This window comes from Erpetoichthys calabaricus, chromosome 3 (genome assembly GCF_900747795.2).
Source record: "Erpetoichthys calabaricus chromosome 3, fErpCal1.3, whole genome shotgun sequence".
NCBI lineage: Eukaryota > Metazoa > Chordata > Cladistia > Polypteriformes > Polypteridae > Erpetoichthys > Erpetoichthys calabaricus.
Window position 1 is genome coordinate 111,317,410 of NC_041396.2, and position 17,964 is coordinate 111,335,373.

Sequence of the window (17,964 nt, forward strand, 5' to 3'; positions counted from 1 at the left end):
CAGTGGCCATACTCATAATGACAAGGTAAAATGTAGTCCTCAAATGAAAATTATGCAAGTTTTTTTTTTTTTTTTTTTTTTTAATGCATGCAGAATAGAAATTTGGCAATGTTCTTATAGTAGGAAAGAGTGAAATTTCTGTGCATGGCTGCTACAGAGTTCTGTGATGTCACACTATCTTCATTAAGCATCTTGGTGCTGGGAAAAAATGTTTGTCTATGCCACCTGCACTGTGAATTTTCAGGAAAATATTCAGCAAAAAAGTTCACTGATGATTATAGAACATAGAACAAAAACACTTTGGTGAATTTCACTGCTCAACATTAGTGTTGATCTTCATGAGTCAAGGAATGGCTACACAAAACTTGCTACTCACCTGAATATGCCCATATCTATAGTTATGGCAATAATTAAAAAGTTCAAATCAACTGGAACAGTTACCAATTTGCCTGGAAGAGGACCCCAGTTTATTTTGTCCCTGTGCACAGTGTGCATGATGGTAAGAGAAGTAAAAAAAATGCTCAAAGATCACTGTTGGAGAAATACAGAAAAAAAGAAGCATCTTGGGGTCACCAAGTCTACAAAATACTATCAGACTCAATCTCCATACCAGAGGTTATCTGCAAGGCATGACAGACAAAAGCCTTTCCTGTCATTTGATCACAAGCGTCAGTGCCTGGAGTTTGTAACCTTTTGGGCAACAAACTCTGAAGATGTTTGGTGTAAAAAGAAGGATGACTATATCGAGAAGATCCTGATACCCACTGTGAAGTATGGCGGACGTTCTGTGATGTTGTGGAGCTTCTTTTCTTCCAAAGGCCCTGATAACCTTGTTAGGGTACATGGCATCGTGGACTCCATGAAATACTAGGAAATTTTAAATTTAAAACAGGCTGCCTCTACCAAGAAACAAAAACTGGGTTGTCACTGGACCTTCTAGCAGGAAAATTATTCATATGATTGGAGCAACTATCATAAAAATCGTTAAAAGAACAAAAAATCAAGTTGCTGTCAGGCCCTCACAATTTCCATACCTAAACTGCATTGAAAACCTGTGAGGTGAGCTGAAGAGGAGGGTGAACAAGACAGTGAACAAGAGAGGACATAGTACAATCTGGAGAGATTCTGTAAACAGGAAATAGTATAGATTCCCTACTGTATATTTTCCCACCTTAAAAGATGTTATAGAGGAACACAAAGTGCTGATTTATTGGCAAAGTGAGGTTGTACAAAGTATTAAATGCAAGAATGCCACTAATTGTGGCATGTGAGGTTTTATTAAAAATAAATATTTCTTCATGAGGAATTAATTTTTCTCAGAATAAATTTACTTCAGCTAAAGACAGGATCTCTAATTTTTTCAGTGAGAGATTAAGGTAATTTACTACAAAATAAATTTTTTATTTATCTTTACCAGGGGTGCCAATAAACATGGAGGGGACTCTTAACGGAATAATTTTTTTAAAGAAGTAAGTTTGTTTTAGTTGTCTTCAATAATGAAATAGAAAAAATATGAATTCTCAAACCAGCAAAGCAAAACCAGAGAACACAACAAACTAAACCCTAGGTGAAAAAGTACCTAAGCTATTTCTATGAATGGGAATGAAATACCTTTTGATTAAAGGAGTACAGTCAATTTTATTAAACAGCCCAATGTGCAGTGAACCAGTTCTCTGTATTATTTTGAATTTATCTTTTTAAACTTTGTTGCTGACTTAAAAAACAAATTTAACAATATGAAACATTTTCAACAATTGGTAATTTATAAAATATTGAAACCTGCTTAATCTAATGTTATGTTAATGTCATTTAAGGAATGTCAAAGCTACAGGATGCTCTTTTTCCTCGGTGTTTTACATCACATTCCAATGTTAGGGAAGTCAAATTTATTTTTCTGTGTTTTTGTGTGAAGATTTTTCTGATTATGGCACAGTAAGAAAATCCTTTGATTTGATGACTTTATGAACACAAAACATATTGCAATGCTTCCATTATTCGAAATAATAACTATTGAATTACAAAGCCAATTAAATTATAATGTGCCTTCAAAACAAGTAGTAGAACAACTTAAATTGATACTGTAATTATATTACATTCTGCACACCACCACTATTTCTTAGCAGCCTACATTATGTTACAGTACACATCATTTTTTATTAATACTCATGGGTTTTGAGAACTATAAATGACGTAACCTATCTATCTATCTATCTATCTATCTATCTATCTATCTATCTATCTATCTATCTATCTATCTATCTATCTATCTATCTATCTATCTAACACACACACTTATCTATAGCCTGCCTATGCAGAATACAAAACTTCCCATAAATTTTATGATGCAGCAATACTGGAAAGAGCTGGAATGCACTTTCATTTATGGCAATATACTGCATAAGTATATGGAAATTGCCTAACAGGAAGGCCAACTATACATTGGCAAAATCCTTTAGTGAATTCTTTTATATTATCTTCAACTGAGTATGTTAATTGACAATGCTACCAATGTCAGAGTTTGACTGCACATATAATTATGCAAAAATATAGTACACACCCAACAGGATTGTGGGAAACTGTAGTCTATCCACAGTCCACTGTAGAGATTAAGACTTTAGTTATGTGTGATAAAACAACACAAAAGGAGAAAAGCTCTCATGGTAATGGTTTATAAAATGGGCCACTATACGTCCTACTTTTCTTTTTGATTTGTTTTTGAACACTTGCATCACGCACAGACGTTCAGTGTCTTTGTTATGAAAGTGAAAAACAGAACAGCATCATTGTAATTTCACAAATAACCATAAACAATGTGATTTATTTCTCAGTAGGAAAAAAATAATTAAAACAAGGATAAGACTTTAGAAACAATAGAAAAAAAATGTTTTCCTTCTAAAAGTTTACATACATGCTTAAGCAGGTATACAGAGAAGGGAAAATGTAGTAACCAAAACATGGTCAAAATTACTCTTCTTGGGTGTATGGAAAACAATTTTAATCTTTGTAACATTCCTAACTGGAGACTTTGTCTATGTGTTTGTCCTTTACAGCTCTAAAACAATGGTTTTCAAGCCAGTTGCCACCAAGGGGCTACTGGGGGACCATTGCAGTGCTGGCAGTACTGATGTTTTTAAAAAAAAAAAAAAAAAACTTCATTTCTATTGCCTCACATACTCTTTAAATGAACATTACTGAAAATGTATGTCAACTGTTACATAAAATTAGGTCAATATAAATGTAGTTATAACCTAGAATGCTAGTTCTTGAAATCTGTGGTATGTGGGAGAACACACACAAAAAGGGGTAAAAACTAGGCCTTAAAAGGACAGTTTGTTACACAGTGATCAAACCTAAATTTCCATGCTCAGCTGCACTTTAATTCTACCACTCCATCTCACAGTGCTCTTGCTGTTAGACTTCATTTCTGTCTCTCCCACCCAGCTTTGTTCTCTTCTGTGTCTACTTCCGGGAACAATTTAAAATCGGTCACCCACAACTCTGTCTCACTCCCCATCTCCTTGAACTGAACCATGCCAGAATTGACAGATTTTAGCAAAGGAGAGCATCCCAATGGGTAAGTGCTCTCCTTCTCACCCCATCCACACAAGCGAAGTATGAGCAGTCTGCACAGTGTATGTCCCTCTCTCAAATCCGGTCTGCCAATGCTGACAGTATTTTTAGTTTTTGTCTACCATCACTTTTACAACAGTTTTGAAACTGGCAGACTAATGCAGAAGAATACACAATATGAAATAAAGACAAATATTATTATTTAATATTAATTAATATTTATTAATAATAAACATATCTAATATTTGAGTGTTCACCCTGCTCTTTCAGAGAGAGTTGCCAATATTCAATAACTTTAGCCCTTAGGTTGAACATAGAAGAAGAACTACATAGCCATGTAGCAGGCTCAGCATTTATGTTGACTTAGAAACATTTCTGAATTATTTTCCTCTTGTTTTGACTTGATTTGTTTTCCCCTTTTACAGGTGAGGGGACGCTGGCGCACGCATGTTGTTGCCGCTCCTCCCTGTAAACAACACTTTTCGCAAAATTCGCCTAATTCTACACTTTCTTACGTTTGTTTTATTTCTTTTATTGTACGTATAGTTTGTGGATACAGCTGACTCGAATTGTATGGATTTGGCTTATATTTACAGATTTTATGGACTTTACTTTGACTGGGAACAGCTGAGTCTGTGGATCACGGGATGAGAACCTACAAGCATTTCTTTGTGCCTGGCAATCTAGGACCTCGGGATGATCTGTCTCCGTGATTATATTAAATTTGCTTTGCTGACCTGCTCCCGTTTCATCTTACAGTACTCTACGACTGGGAACTGATCTGATATTCATACTAATCTGGCTTTTGGCTCCGGGGCGATCACGCCTGAAATTACCAAGCGTTACTGTTTGTGGCTGTGTATTGGAACCTCCAACTCCTGCTACCTCCTCATGCTATGCTTTCTGCTGCTTTGCTATCGCCGCTCACCTACTCTACCACACCCGCCTGTCCTCCTTCTTATTAAACAGTTTGTCCAGAGCAAATGGTCTGACTGCAACATCCTAAAGGACGGCGGTATTTTGCAGCGCCCGAAATATATACATCGCGGGTCAGGTCGCCGCCACCGCCGGGCTGCGAATGAAAAGACCACCGGCAGCATTTGCTCAGGAATACGCCGTCCTTCTCATGACCCTGGAAATAGAATTGTCGGTGTGCCAAATTTGCATTATGTGGAAATAAACCCTGATTGCGGCTCTGTGCAGAAAGAAGCCTCATTATGTAATGTTGCACTGTTTAACTCGAGGTCTCTTAATGGCAAAGCATTGGTGCTGTCAGAACTCATCACTGACACCAAACTTGATATTCTGTGTTTAACGGAGACTTGGCAAAAACCAAACGAATTTGCGTCTCTCACAGAGGCGACTCCAATTGGTTTCATCTTCCACTCAGAGCCTCGCAGCTCAAGACATGGCGGCGGGCTTGCAGTAATTATCAGAGAAGACTTAAACATTAAAAGAATCCCAATTGACTGCCCATTGTCTTTTGAGTGCCTGGCTCTTAAACTAATAACGGAATCAGGTCCTGTCTCACTCATTGTTCTCTATCGTCCCCCAAAATACAATGCATCCTTCTTATCCGATCTGATTGAACTTTTGACCCACCTAAGCTCTTACTCTCAGAGAATTATGCTTCTTGGTGATTTCAACATCCATATTGACACCCCCACATCTAAACTGAGAAATGAATTCCTGTCCTTACTGGACTGTTTTGACTTGACACAACATGTTGATTTTCCAACCCATTCTGGCGGTCATATATTGGACCTGATCTGCACTTCTGGACTATCTGTTGCCAACATTTACAGCACTGATTTGGGACTCTCTGACCATAAAGCAGTATTTTTCACTGTCTCATTACCTATCCCACCTCTTACCTGTAAACGACAAATTTCTTACAGAAACCTTAAAAATATCTGTCCCTCTATCCTTTCTGGATCCATTTCTGATCTTTTACTGTCTGCACCTATTCCACCAACACTAGATAGTTTTGTTGACCACTATAACACAGCCCTTCACTCAGCATTAGATAAAACAGCTCCTTTAAAACATAAGGAGGTTTCCTTTATGCGCTCAGCTCCTTGGTATAACTCAGAATTGCGATCTATGAAAGCAGCTGGCCGACGCCTTGAGAGAATGTCACGTAAGACTGGCCTCACCGTGCACATCCAGGCTTTCTCTGACCAACAAAGAGCTTACAGAGAAGCACTAACTTCTGCCAAGAACACCCATTATGGCAGAATAATAGAAAGTGGCCATGATAACCCAAGGGTTTTGTTCTCTGTAGCTAATAAACTACTCGAACCCGCATCTGGTCCAACTACCTCTTCTACTGAAGTCTGTGAGGAATTCCTCCACTTTTTCCATAACACAATTAAAGATCTAAATAATTCAACTAACATAAATATATCATCTGTTTATATCTCTCCCTGTTTTCCCACTCCATCCAGCTCCTTCTCTAAGTTTTCACCAGTCACTTCTGCGTTTGTTAATAACCTGCTTTGTAAGATGAGGCCAACTACTTGTGTACTGGACCCCATCCCCACCACACTACGTAAATCCTTGCCTTCATGCCATAATCCCGACTGTTACAACAATAATAAACTCATCCCTTGACACTGGCTCCGTGCCGCTCACTTTTAAAATTGCTTCTGTAACCCCAATGTTAAAAAAGTCTGGCCTTGATGCTGACAATCTTAACAATTTCCGGCCTATTTCCCACTTACCTTTCCTGTCAAAAGTTCTTGAGCGTGTTGTAGCTTCCCAACTCACCAATTACCTAACCTCTAATAATTTGATGGAACCCTTTCAGTCTGGATTCAGGGCGCGGCACAGCTGTGAAACTGCTCTGCTACGGGTAACCAATGATTTGCTTATGGCAGCAGACTCTGAACAAACTAGCATATTAATTCTGTTAGACCTCAGTGCAGCATTTGACACAGTCAGACATGACATCCTACTGTCCAGAATGGAGAACATGCCGGGTATCTCTGGCACTGCCCTCCAGTGGTTCAAGTCCTATCTGACTGATAGACAAGAGTTTGTTAGTCTTGGCAACAGCAGATCCAACTCCGTGCCAGTCACACAAGGAGTCCCTCAGGGCTCTGTCCTTGGTCCTCTGCTTTTCTGTATTTATATGCTTCCCCTTGGCCATATTATCCGTAGTTATGGATTGGGTTATCACTTTTATGCAGATGATACCCAGCTCTACTTCAATGTTAAAAGTGGAACTTCATCAGAGCTTTCTCAGCTCACAACCTGCCTTAGTGAAATTAAAACCTGGATGGAGCAGAACTCTTTAAAATTAAATTGCAATAAAACTGAACTCCTGCAAATTGGGACTAAAATGCAACTTAATAAAATGAGCTCCTTCCCAGTCCATCTTGGCAGTGATCTCATCAGACCTGCCTCTACTGTAAAAAATCTTGGTGTCATTTTTGATTCCTCCCTCACTTATTCCACCTACATAAATCACATTAAGAAACTTTCTTACTTTCACCTCCGTAACATATCCCATGTTCGCTCCTTCCTCTCCTTCTCTAATGCTGAGAAACTTGTCCATGCTTTTATCACATCCCGCATCGATTATTGTAATTCCCTACTGGCAGGTGCCCCTTCTAATCTTATATCACAGCTCCAGCTTATTCAAAACTCAGCTGCAAGACTCCTTACTCAAACCAGCAGCAGCGAGCACATCACACCCATCCTGCTCCGTCTTCACTGGCTCCCTGTGTCCTACAGAATCGAATATAAAATCCTACTAATAACCTACAAAGCTTTAAATAACCTCGCACCAAACTACATCAGTGACCTCCTCCATCACTATGTGCCTGCCTGCCCACTAAGGTCCTCTGATTCTGGTAATCTTGTTGTGCCCCTCACTAATCTACACTCTATGGGTGACAGGGCCTTCAGCTGTATAGCGCCCAGACTCTGGAATGACCTACCAAAATTAATCAGGTCAGCTGACTCCATGAATTCCTTTAAAAAACAACTCAAAACTCATCTGTTCAGGAAGGCTTTTAGCTCTACTTGACTTTATTACCTTTCTCTCAGTTTACTTCTCTGTCAAGATGCCAATGTAACCTGTATGTGTGTGCTAGACCATCAATTATGTTGTCTGTTTTTTTTCAGAATTTACTGTCTTAATCTTCTTTATTTATTTATCTGGTTTGTACAATGCTATATACTGTATATTCTGCCGTTCTCTATTATATTCTGTAAGTGCCTTGAGCATGGGAAAGGCGCTATATAAATAAAATGTATTATTATTTTATTATTATTATTGACGTAATTTTAGTTAGTTTGTAAGTTATTTCTCTCTTTTTTATGATCATATGTACAGTAACTGTGTAATTTTTGTAAATTCAAAGCATGGAAATTTTCTAATTTGTGTTCAATATCAAACCAGGCTGCTATTTTTATGTTAAAAAACTACTGCATCAAAAAGTATCTTGCATACATAAGAAAAATTAAGACATATAACTGGATATGCAATAAATAGATATGGCATTAAAGAAATATCACGTAGTTGTGCCTAGTAAGAGATTTGTACAATTTAAGACTGAAAAAAAATGATGGTAGTTAAAAACATTTCTATTTTTTTGGAGATGATTTACCAAGAATAAAGGGTTGAGAATCTAGATTAAATATACATCAATATTCTGCTATAGTTAAGCATTTGCTTTGCTTAACAGATCTACTATTACCCAAAATCACATTGCACAACTACTGATACCAGTAACCAAGGTCTAAGACCATCCTCTGTTTTTCAGCACTGGGTTTATATTAGTGGTTGGCTCAGATGGCCCGGATGGTACAAAATGTTTGGAGTTATTGGCTTAAAAAATGTTTTGGAACATCTGCTTTAAAACCATCCCACTGTTCTTGAATGTGCCATTTTAGACTGGCCACACATATAAAACAAGTCTTTATAGTGTTTATTTACAGTATGTCAGAATACCTGCTAACAAAACATACAGTGCATCTGAAAAGTATTCACAGCGCATCACTTTTTCCACATTTTGTTATGTTACAGCCTTATTCCAAAATGGATTAAATTCATTTTTTTCCTCAGAATTCTACACACAACACCCCAAAATGACAACGTGAAAAAAGTTTACTTGAGGTTTTTGCAAATTTATTAAAAATAAAAAAACTGAGAAATCACATGTACATAAGTTTTCACAGCCTTTGCTCAATACTTTGTCGATGCACTTTTGGCAGCAATTACAGCCTCAAGTCTTTTTGAATATGATGCCACAAGCTTGGCACACCTATCCTTGGCCAGTTTCGCCTATTCCTCTTTGCAGCACCTCTCAAGTTCCATCAGGTTGGATGGGAAGCGTCGGTGCACAGCCATTAAGATCTCTCCAGAGATGTTCGATCGGATTCAAGTCTGGGCTCTGGCTGGGCCACTCAAGGACATTCACATAGTTGTCCTGAAGCCACTCCTTTGATATCTTGGCTGTGTGCTTAGGGTCGTTGTCCTGCTGAAAGATGAACCGTCGCCCCAGTCTGAGGTCAAGAGCGCTCTGGAGCAGGTTTTCATCCAGGATGTCTCTGTACATTGCCGCAGTCATCTTTCCCTTTATCAAGACTAGTCTACCAGTTACTAACACTGAAAAACATCCCCACAGCATGATGCTGCCACCACCATGCTTCACTGTAGGGATGGTATTGGCCTGGTGATGAGCGGTGCCTGGTTTCCTCCAAACGTGACGCCTGGCATTCACACCAAAGAGTTCAATCTTTGTCTCATCAGACCAGAGAATTTTCTTTCTCATGGTCTGAGAGTTCTTCAGGTGCCTTTTGGCAAACTCCAGGTGGGCTGCCATGTGCCTTTTACTAAGGAGTGGCTTCCGTCTGGACATTCTACCATACAGGCCTGATTGGCGGATTGCTGCAAAGATGGGTGTCCTTCTGGAAGGTTCTCCTCTCTACACAGAGGACCTCTGGAGCTCTGACAGAGTGACCACCGGGTTCTTGGTCACCTCCCTGACTAAGGCCCTTCTCCCCCGATTGCTCAGTTTAGATGGCCGGCCAGCTCTAGGAAGAGTCCTGGTGGTTTCGAACTTCTTCCACTTACGGATGATGGAGGCCACTGTGCTCACTGGGACCTTCAAAGCAGCAGAAATTTTTCTGTAACCTTCCACAGATTTGTGCCTCGAGACAATCCTGTCTCGGAGGTCTACAGATAATTCCTTTGACTTCATGCTTGGTTTGTGCTCTGACATGAACTGTCAACTGTGGGACCTTATATAGACAGGTGTGTGCCTTTCCAAATCCTGTCCAATCAACTGAATTTACCACAGGTGGACTCCAATTAAGCTGTAGAAACATCTCAAGCATGATCAGGGGAAACAGGATGCACCTGAGCTCAATTTTGAGCTTCATGGCAAAGGCTATGAATATGTACATGTGTTTTCTCAATTTTTTTAATTTTAATAAATTTGCAAAAATCTCAAGTAAACATTTTTCACATTGTCATTATGGGGTGTTGTGTGTAGAATTCTGAGGAAAAAAATGAATTTAATCCATTTTGGAATAAGGCTGTAACATAATAAAATGTGGGAAAAAGTGATGCGCTGTGAATACTTTCCGGATGCACTGTATACTTTTCTGTTTTACTACAGAAGTACCATTTAATAACAAGTTTTACTTTCATCACATCCTGTAATTGTTTAGGGGAAAAACATATACTATTTGGTAACTTTCAATCTACAGGCTTAGAAAACAAATAAGTAGAAAAAACAAAAAAGTAGCTTTGAAACTGAGAACTGCTAGGATTAAAAACCATTTTCATATACAAATAAGGAGACTATGGTCAAACTATTGGATTTACTGTATTTATATAGATTTTAAAATCTTGATTTTGTGGCTTCAACACAATGGCTTCACTAAACTTCATCAAATGTGACATTTAGATGTGGTAAGAGTGTGTTTAATTTTAAGAGAGTCATTGTTCATTTGTGGAAAAACAACTCTGCATGAGCATTTATCGCCTTTAATGATTCAGAGTGCTTCTGTTCATGAAATGACCATTTTATTTCAGTACCACTAATCCAATCAGTTATTTCAAAAAGGGTGGGGGCAAAAAAGCAAATGAAGGGCGAAGAAACAATTCCAAAGTTTAAGCACAGAAATTTAGTGCACGGTGTGAGACACATTTAGAGCCGCAGATCTCATTTACAGTAGGTATCTCAAACAGATTATTTAAGCTGCTGACATTACAATTTTAAACATTATGATTTAAGGTTCTAAATTGTGCTTCTGACATGACTTTTCAAATAACCCAAACATTAAACTGATAGTTCAGTTATAGTGAGCTGTTACTATAGTTTTTCAAATTATGCTAAGAGTTTGTCATAAGCTTATAAGCACCTGGGCACTATTACATAAGTAAGGTTTTTGTTGATGAAAGTTATTACTGCTCATTTTTAAAGTGGTACTGAATTTTAATACTGGTATACATTTTAATAAAATTGACCATACAGGGCAAGTATAGTATTTAAATCAATGAATTTTGCACTTTATAAAGGAAATCATTGATTTAAATTCCATGAAAACTTACATCATCCCAAAATTCTAGCAAAGAAGATGAGGAGGAGGAATAAGAATCCTGCTTGGTTGATAAAAAGCAGTGAAGACAAAATAAAAATTAAAGGAACCTTATTTGCAAAAGAAATTGTTATTGACATTCAAAATTTTGCAAAATATTAAAAAAAACAATAAAATAAGAGAATACTGATGATTTCTGCTTTATACTGTCAATTAAATAGGCAAATGATTTCTGGTACATTATATTTGTATACAATGATCCACTACTAGTCATATCAAATATACCTCACTGGTATTCGAAACTAAATATTGACCAAAATATTAATAAAATAATTGGGTTTGTATACCATCAAAAATATTTATTAAAAAACCCTATGTACATTGACATTTACACTAATTTATTTTTCAACTTTCAAATGTAAAAATGAATGACTAAATTATTACATAATATTGACACTTCTAAAATATTTAAAACTCCATTATACATAACATATCCTAAATGTACATTTTATTTTTAAGAAATGTTCAATCTCAGGCAATGATGCTCATTAATAGATTAAAAATGCAATGTTTAAAAAAAGATATGCAGAAGAACAGCTTTAATATGTACAGTAAAGAAATAAGTCATCATAACCAACACTGTAGACTTAACACTTACATCAAACTGATCCAAAGCAGAGGTGGGAGCATTCAGAAACGCCAAGAAAGAATTCTGCGAGTCTTGATGCTTTACACCTTTAATAATAATATAAAAAAACCTTCTTATTTCTTATATTTTTGTAAAAGATTTATGTTTAATATTTCTCTCTCTCAATGTAAATCTACAAAACTTAAATAGAAAAGTACAATGTATCTATACTGCCAAGACATTTAACATAAGTTAATTCCAATAATGTTTTGGTCAGTAGTCTAAAATTGTATTATTACTTACCTTAATACAGAGGATACAATGCTATCCATAATAAGAATGTATATGAAGAGCAACAGAAAATTTGTGACGAGAACAGGCCATTCAGCCCAATAAGTTTGGCCATTCTATTCACCTAGATTCTTGAAATAACATAAAATTTTTAGTCTCTAAAGTTCTACTTTCCTCAATACTATTTGCTAATTTATTCCATGTGTCTATGGTTCTTTTCTTAAAGAAAAAACTTTCCAACAATTGTGTGAAATCCGCCCTTAACAAGTTTATAACTGTGTCCCTGTACTCTTGAAGAATTTATTTTAAAATAACTGCTAGAATCCATTGTAGTAATTATCTTCGTAACTTTTAACACTTCAGCCATGTCATCTCTTAATCTCCATTTGATTAAACTGAAAAGCTTTACCTCCAACAATCTCTCCTAATAGATCATACCTTTCAGTCATGGAATCAGCCTAGTCATACTCATCTGGCTAGTCCATTCTAATCTCCTTGCTAAGTCTTTTTTTGCAATTTGCAGACCAAAAACTGTACACAGTACTCCAGGTGAAGTACATTATATAACTTAAGCACAACTCCAGTGACTTGTAGTCCAAACATTGTGATATACTTGTATAGTTTAACATCCTATTAGCCTTCTTGATCATTTCTGTACACTGTCTTAATTGTAAGTATTGAAGAGTCCACCAGTACTGCTAGTTTCTTGTCATAATTTCACATTATGTATTCAAACCTAACATTTCTACGTCCTATGTATAATACCCAGCATTTACTTAATTTAAATTTCATTCCCTCTCAAGTCTGCCAAAGCCATCTTTTGCCTTATTTTTTTCTCCAACTTCATTTTAGCCTTCTTAATATCTTTTTTAACCATTGGTTTCATGTGCGCTACTGTTACAGCTGGAATTATTAGTCTTATGTGTATTATACAGCTGTTGTTTCCCTCTGAAACTTTTTTTTGGTATTTGTTTATATACTACAGAGACCTCTTTAATTTCCTTCTGCAGCTAAACTTTGGGATAAACTTGTTTTGCATTATACGTAAAACACTTTTATATCTGACCCACACTTAAAAGCATGATCTAATTAATCTGTTTTAGGCTTTTCCACATCTCCTCAAAATTTGCCATACTAGATGGTTTTTATTTTTGAATACGCACTCAAACACTGTTAAATCTATTAAATTATATTTACTAGATCTTAAAGGTTCATTCACATTAACCAACAAATTAAGTCATCTGAATCCTATCTTGATTATTACAGAAAACAAAATCTAGATAGGCTCTCCTCCTCCTTGGTGCTTTAACATACAAAAATGTGTGTTCTTTTGCCCTGATATTTGAAAAGCACATTATGAAACATAAGGAGATAGCTCTTCATTTTTCTCATCTGAAACTGAATACATTAACATTTAGTTATATTTTAAATAGGTGTACTGTACGCCATATTTTTCAAATGTTACCACATATGTTTTTAAATGAAGACTGATATTCATTAAGTGTCTGTTCCCTTTGTAACAGTATTTCAAATTGTGGGTGTCATGTTGCCTCATGTCAGCACAGACCAAATAAAGAACAGAGCTCTTTGCAAGATGAAAAACACATTTTGTACTTTGTGGTGACAGGACAAACTAATAAGGGCTCCCAGGATACAGAGATTTTTCACAACAAATGAGCAGAAAATAAAAAAGCATGTATGGTGGAGGACTAAACTCATGGAATTAAAAATTAGTACTATATAGCAAACTAGCAAAAAGACACAGGCTTATGTTACATATTTTTATTAGCAGTCTCAGAGCAAGAAATTGACACTGAAACAAGGATAGGCCAAAGCTTATTCAGGAGGAAAACCCCCTGAAAATGTCTCATTCACGAGTTAGCTTTCTAATACTTTTGTATCTTTGATAAGACCTTCATTCTTGAATTGTGACATGCTATCCTCTCAGCTATTTTATATGGAAACACTTCCATCCATCCACTCAATTTCCAAACCCGCTTACCCAGAGCAGGGTCATGGTGATGCTGGAGCTTATCTTAGCAAGCATCAGGCACAAGTCAGGAACAATCCATGGGTAAGGTGCTAGCCCATCACTGAGTGAACACACACACACAAACATATCAGGAGCCATTTTAGCGTCAGTAATCCACCTAACCTGATCGTTTTTGGACTTTGAGAGGAAACTAGAGCATACGGAAAAAGATATATTGACACAGGTAGATAGAAACTCTTCCCAAAATGGAAAATTAACTTAGCAAACAATTTCCTAAGACAATACATGTTTAATAACTTGGATCTTAAACCCACAACATAACTTTTGACAGGAATACGCTAACGATTTACTTTTGTTATCCCATTATTTTAAATTACATTTTACATTTTTTCAGTAAATTTATTTCAGGACACTTTAATGCACATAAAGTAAAAATTAAAGTTAGATGTTGCATTGCTTCTTTCCAAGTGATGCAGCTTCACAGCTCCAATTTCCTATGTAAAATTTTGTATATTCTTTCTCTGTTTACATGGACTTTTGCTTTAGTACTCCAGGTTTAATCTTGCATCTTAAAGACATGTGTGTTAGTTTAACTGGTGATTTTAAATTCACTTCAAGTTGAGTGTGAGTATATGTACATGAAATGACACTGCAAAGGATGGGTACCCAGTGAAGGCTTGTTTCCTGCCCTTTGTCCAATTCTTCCAGAATAGGAGGGTTTCAAAATATTGTGTGTTATGTTTCACGCCATGTTGAACACAGTTTTAAAGCAATGGCATACAAGATTGCAATTTTTACCATACCTTTTTCCATTCGAAGGTCCTCAGCCTCTTTTTTTAGTTTTTCTATTTCTGCCAAGAGGTCCCGGTTCTTCTTCTCTGACTCCTGCAGCTTACTGTAAAAGTAAGAAATAACATAAATGTAAAAAGCAATCTTGATTTCATACAGTAAATAATTCCTATTTCAGGTATCATCAGCTTCAATTACAGTAAGAGTTCTATTCATTAAACTCATATCACAGGTAACAATCTAAGAAGGTATTCACTCTCACATTAATATGGTGTTAAACTCTAACTGTCGTGACTGGGGAGTCCCAAAAGCATAAAAGCTCCAAGCACATTCACTATTGCCCTGTAAGGAGGGAACACCATCAAACCCCGACTAGATACAATAAAAATCTTAAAAAAATAAAAAGGTTTATTTAATCAAAAGCTCTGTAATATAAGAAACTCCAAAGAACTCAAAAGAGTTGCCTGAAAAGGCAAGGCAATCACAGTAAACAAAATCCCAATACAAAATCAGGAGGCGTGGTCAAAAACAGAGCAAAGGTTACAAAAATCAAAAAAAACAGTCCCAAAACAAAATCCAGAAGCGTAGTCAGAAGCATAGCAGACGTTCAAAAAATCCTGAAAATTGTAAGGCAATAACAAAAGGCACAGATACTCACAAGAAAGTCTCCACTTCCTAGCGCATTCAAAATGAACTGCCAGGAACTATGGAAGGCCCTCCCCTGGAGTGGAGGACCGTTCCTGATGGTGTTTGGCAGGTGGCCCTGCCCCTTCAGGAACCACCCACAAAACACATGGGACATAACCTAGGAGGTAGAGATTGGGAGCACGCGCTGATCGTGATGTGGTAGGTGCGGCAACGCACTAACTACCTAGCTTAGGACCAGAGTGCAGCGGGTGACACCTCGGCCTAACCCATTTACACATAAACACAAAGAAAAATGTACACAATAAATAAAAGAAACATTAATACAAATAAATGACAAAGTTAGACAATACAAACAAGAAACATAACTGTGAACCCCAGCTAGGGGAAAAATGCTGGCTGAAACATGACACTAATTTTCTAAGTAGTTACACCAGTATATTAATTATGGTTTCATTTGCACATTTCTTTTATGCATTAGTTTATGAGGGAGCATTCTGTTTATTTTCTGAAACTTCAAAAGGTGAAGTAAGAAAAACTAATTAAAACACAAATATCTACAACAATGCTTTCAATTCATTAAACAGTAACTTACACAATTTTTACAAAATATTTGTGCTTTAATACTGGCCCTAGTATATTTTTGAACTATGATACTAATTTGGGTAGTAATTTCGTTACATCCAAATTTACCAAAGCACACAAACTCTCCTGATTATACACTAAGAGCAGCCCAAATGATACCTCAAAAGCAGAACGCGTTGAAGACATCCTACAAGTGGACAGCAACCTTAAAATGCTTTGTCTAAAGTTCCTAATTCTTTTTCAGCACACTGTGTGCCTTCAAAAAATGTTGTGTTAGTCACTGGAAAGTACAGCCACATAATAAATAAATAATTTAATGTCAAGTTGCATGCAGAATGAAACACTTGCACTCAGCAGCTTTATTTCCTCTCCCTTTGTGCACCTTAGTGTGCCAGGTGATTATTTACTTTACCACATTGTATTACTTCCCAAGCTAGAAAGAGGTAAGCTGCAGCCCAGTGAAGAAGTATGCACTGACCACATGAGCAACTACATATTCAAAGAAAGAAAGAAAGAAAGAAAGAAAGAAAGAAAGAAAGAAAGAAAGAAAGAAAGAAAGAAAGAAAGAAAGAAACTACCAATTCTTCCTCTATTTTACTATTAGTAAAATGCTGCTGAATCAGTATTTTGGTGCAGAAAAAAGGTGTTTAACAACAACAAAGGAATAAAAGATTAAGAATTTTTACTCAATTTGAAACAAATACATGTATTATGCTATAAATTTCATAGTTATGAATTGAATGGTATATGCAATATTCTTCCGGCTCAATGTATTCTATGGCTATAATGTTTGCACCTACTTATTAGTGGTGCATTTTTAATACATAGGAATGACAGAAGAAAAAAACAATGTTTTCCGCACAATAACTGACAATATGCCTTCTGTAAAAAGATTTGCAATATGACAAAGGTCTGATGTATAAAATATACTATTAAATTAAAACAAGTTGTCAAATATTATCTTATTAAATTATTAATTTATATCTAATAAGGCAAGAATGTGATCATAGTTTTCAAAATCGTGCTGATTTAGTGTTTTTAAAAATAATGCTAAAAGTATTTATTTGTCTTCCCTTATTTGTATGCAAACAAAATTCAATTATTGCAGAGTAATTATGGTCAATCATTATTTGCTACATTTCTACACAATCAATCAATAAATCTTTATTATAAAGTGCACGCTCCTTAATAAACACCAACATATACAATTATTACATTGAGGACTACTGGTTGTGTACTGAGAGTAGGCAATCAATTCTGAGACCATGTGCAAAAATCGTACAATTAATCTATACTAATTATACACTTAATTGAAGTAAACAACAGCACCATTCAAAGCAAAACATGATACTATGATAATTCAAATCCAGAGGCACTACTGACAAGTGTGGGTAGAGCATGCATCTGTTCAGGTATTAAATCCGAATATAAACAATTATAAATATATACAGGTGAACTGAGAAAATACAGGAAACCCTCAAGGTAATCCAGAATACAAATTTTATTGAAGGCTGACGCTTCTATACAGGTGTGGCCATTGAAATAAATCACACCCCATCAAGCTTAAAGTATTAATATTCTTTATGACTCAAAGAACAAATTTCAGGAACTCTGAGAGAGGGCATTTTGCTAGAACCTTAGTGACAACATCTGCTCCATATTCTGATGTATCACAAGAAACAGTGACTAAATTGTTGGTGGCCAGGAAGCCCAAGTGTGGGCAGAAGCGCAAACTCCTTAACACTTATCTTCATGCACTGATTCGGGAAGCAAGGAGAAAATAGACAAGCAAATATGGATCACAACATTACCAAAATAAATCAAAGGCAAGACAAATTGTTCAATCAAGACAAGGTGCCAAGAACATTTTGTGGTAAAGAGGTATAAAAACACATGCATTGGTCTA

At 36.3% G+C, this 17,964-nt stretch overlaps 1 protein-coding gene across 5 annotated transcripts in view; it reads right to left on the bottom strand.

The window, feature by feature from the left end:
• LOC114648307 (serine/threonine-protein kinase MRCK alpha-like) overlaps positions 1-17,964 on the bottom strand; it is a 571,032-nt gene that overhangs the window by 72,341 nt on the left and 480,727 nt on the right. For all 5 annotated transcript variants that reach the window (XM_028797282.2, XM_051925532.1, XM_028797279.2 and 2 more), the window contains 2 exons: positions 14,843-14,934; positions 11,786-11,862 (listed from right to left, as the gene is read on the bottom strand). In XM_028797282.2, the coding sequence (XP_028653115.1) occupies positions 11,786-11,862; positions 14,843-14,934 (169 nt within the window). The remainder of the gene's footprint in view (positions 1-11,785; positions 11,863-14,842; positions 14,935-17,964) is intronic.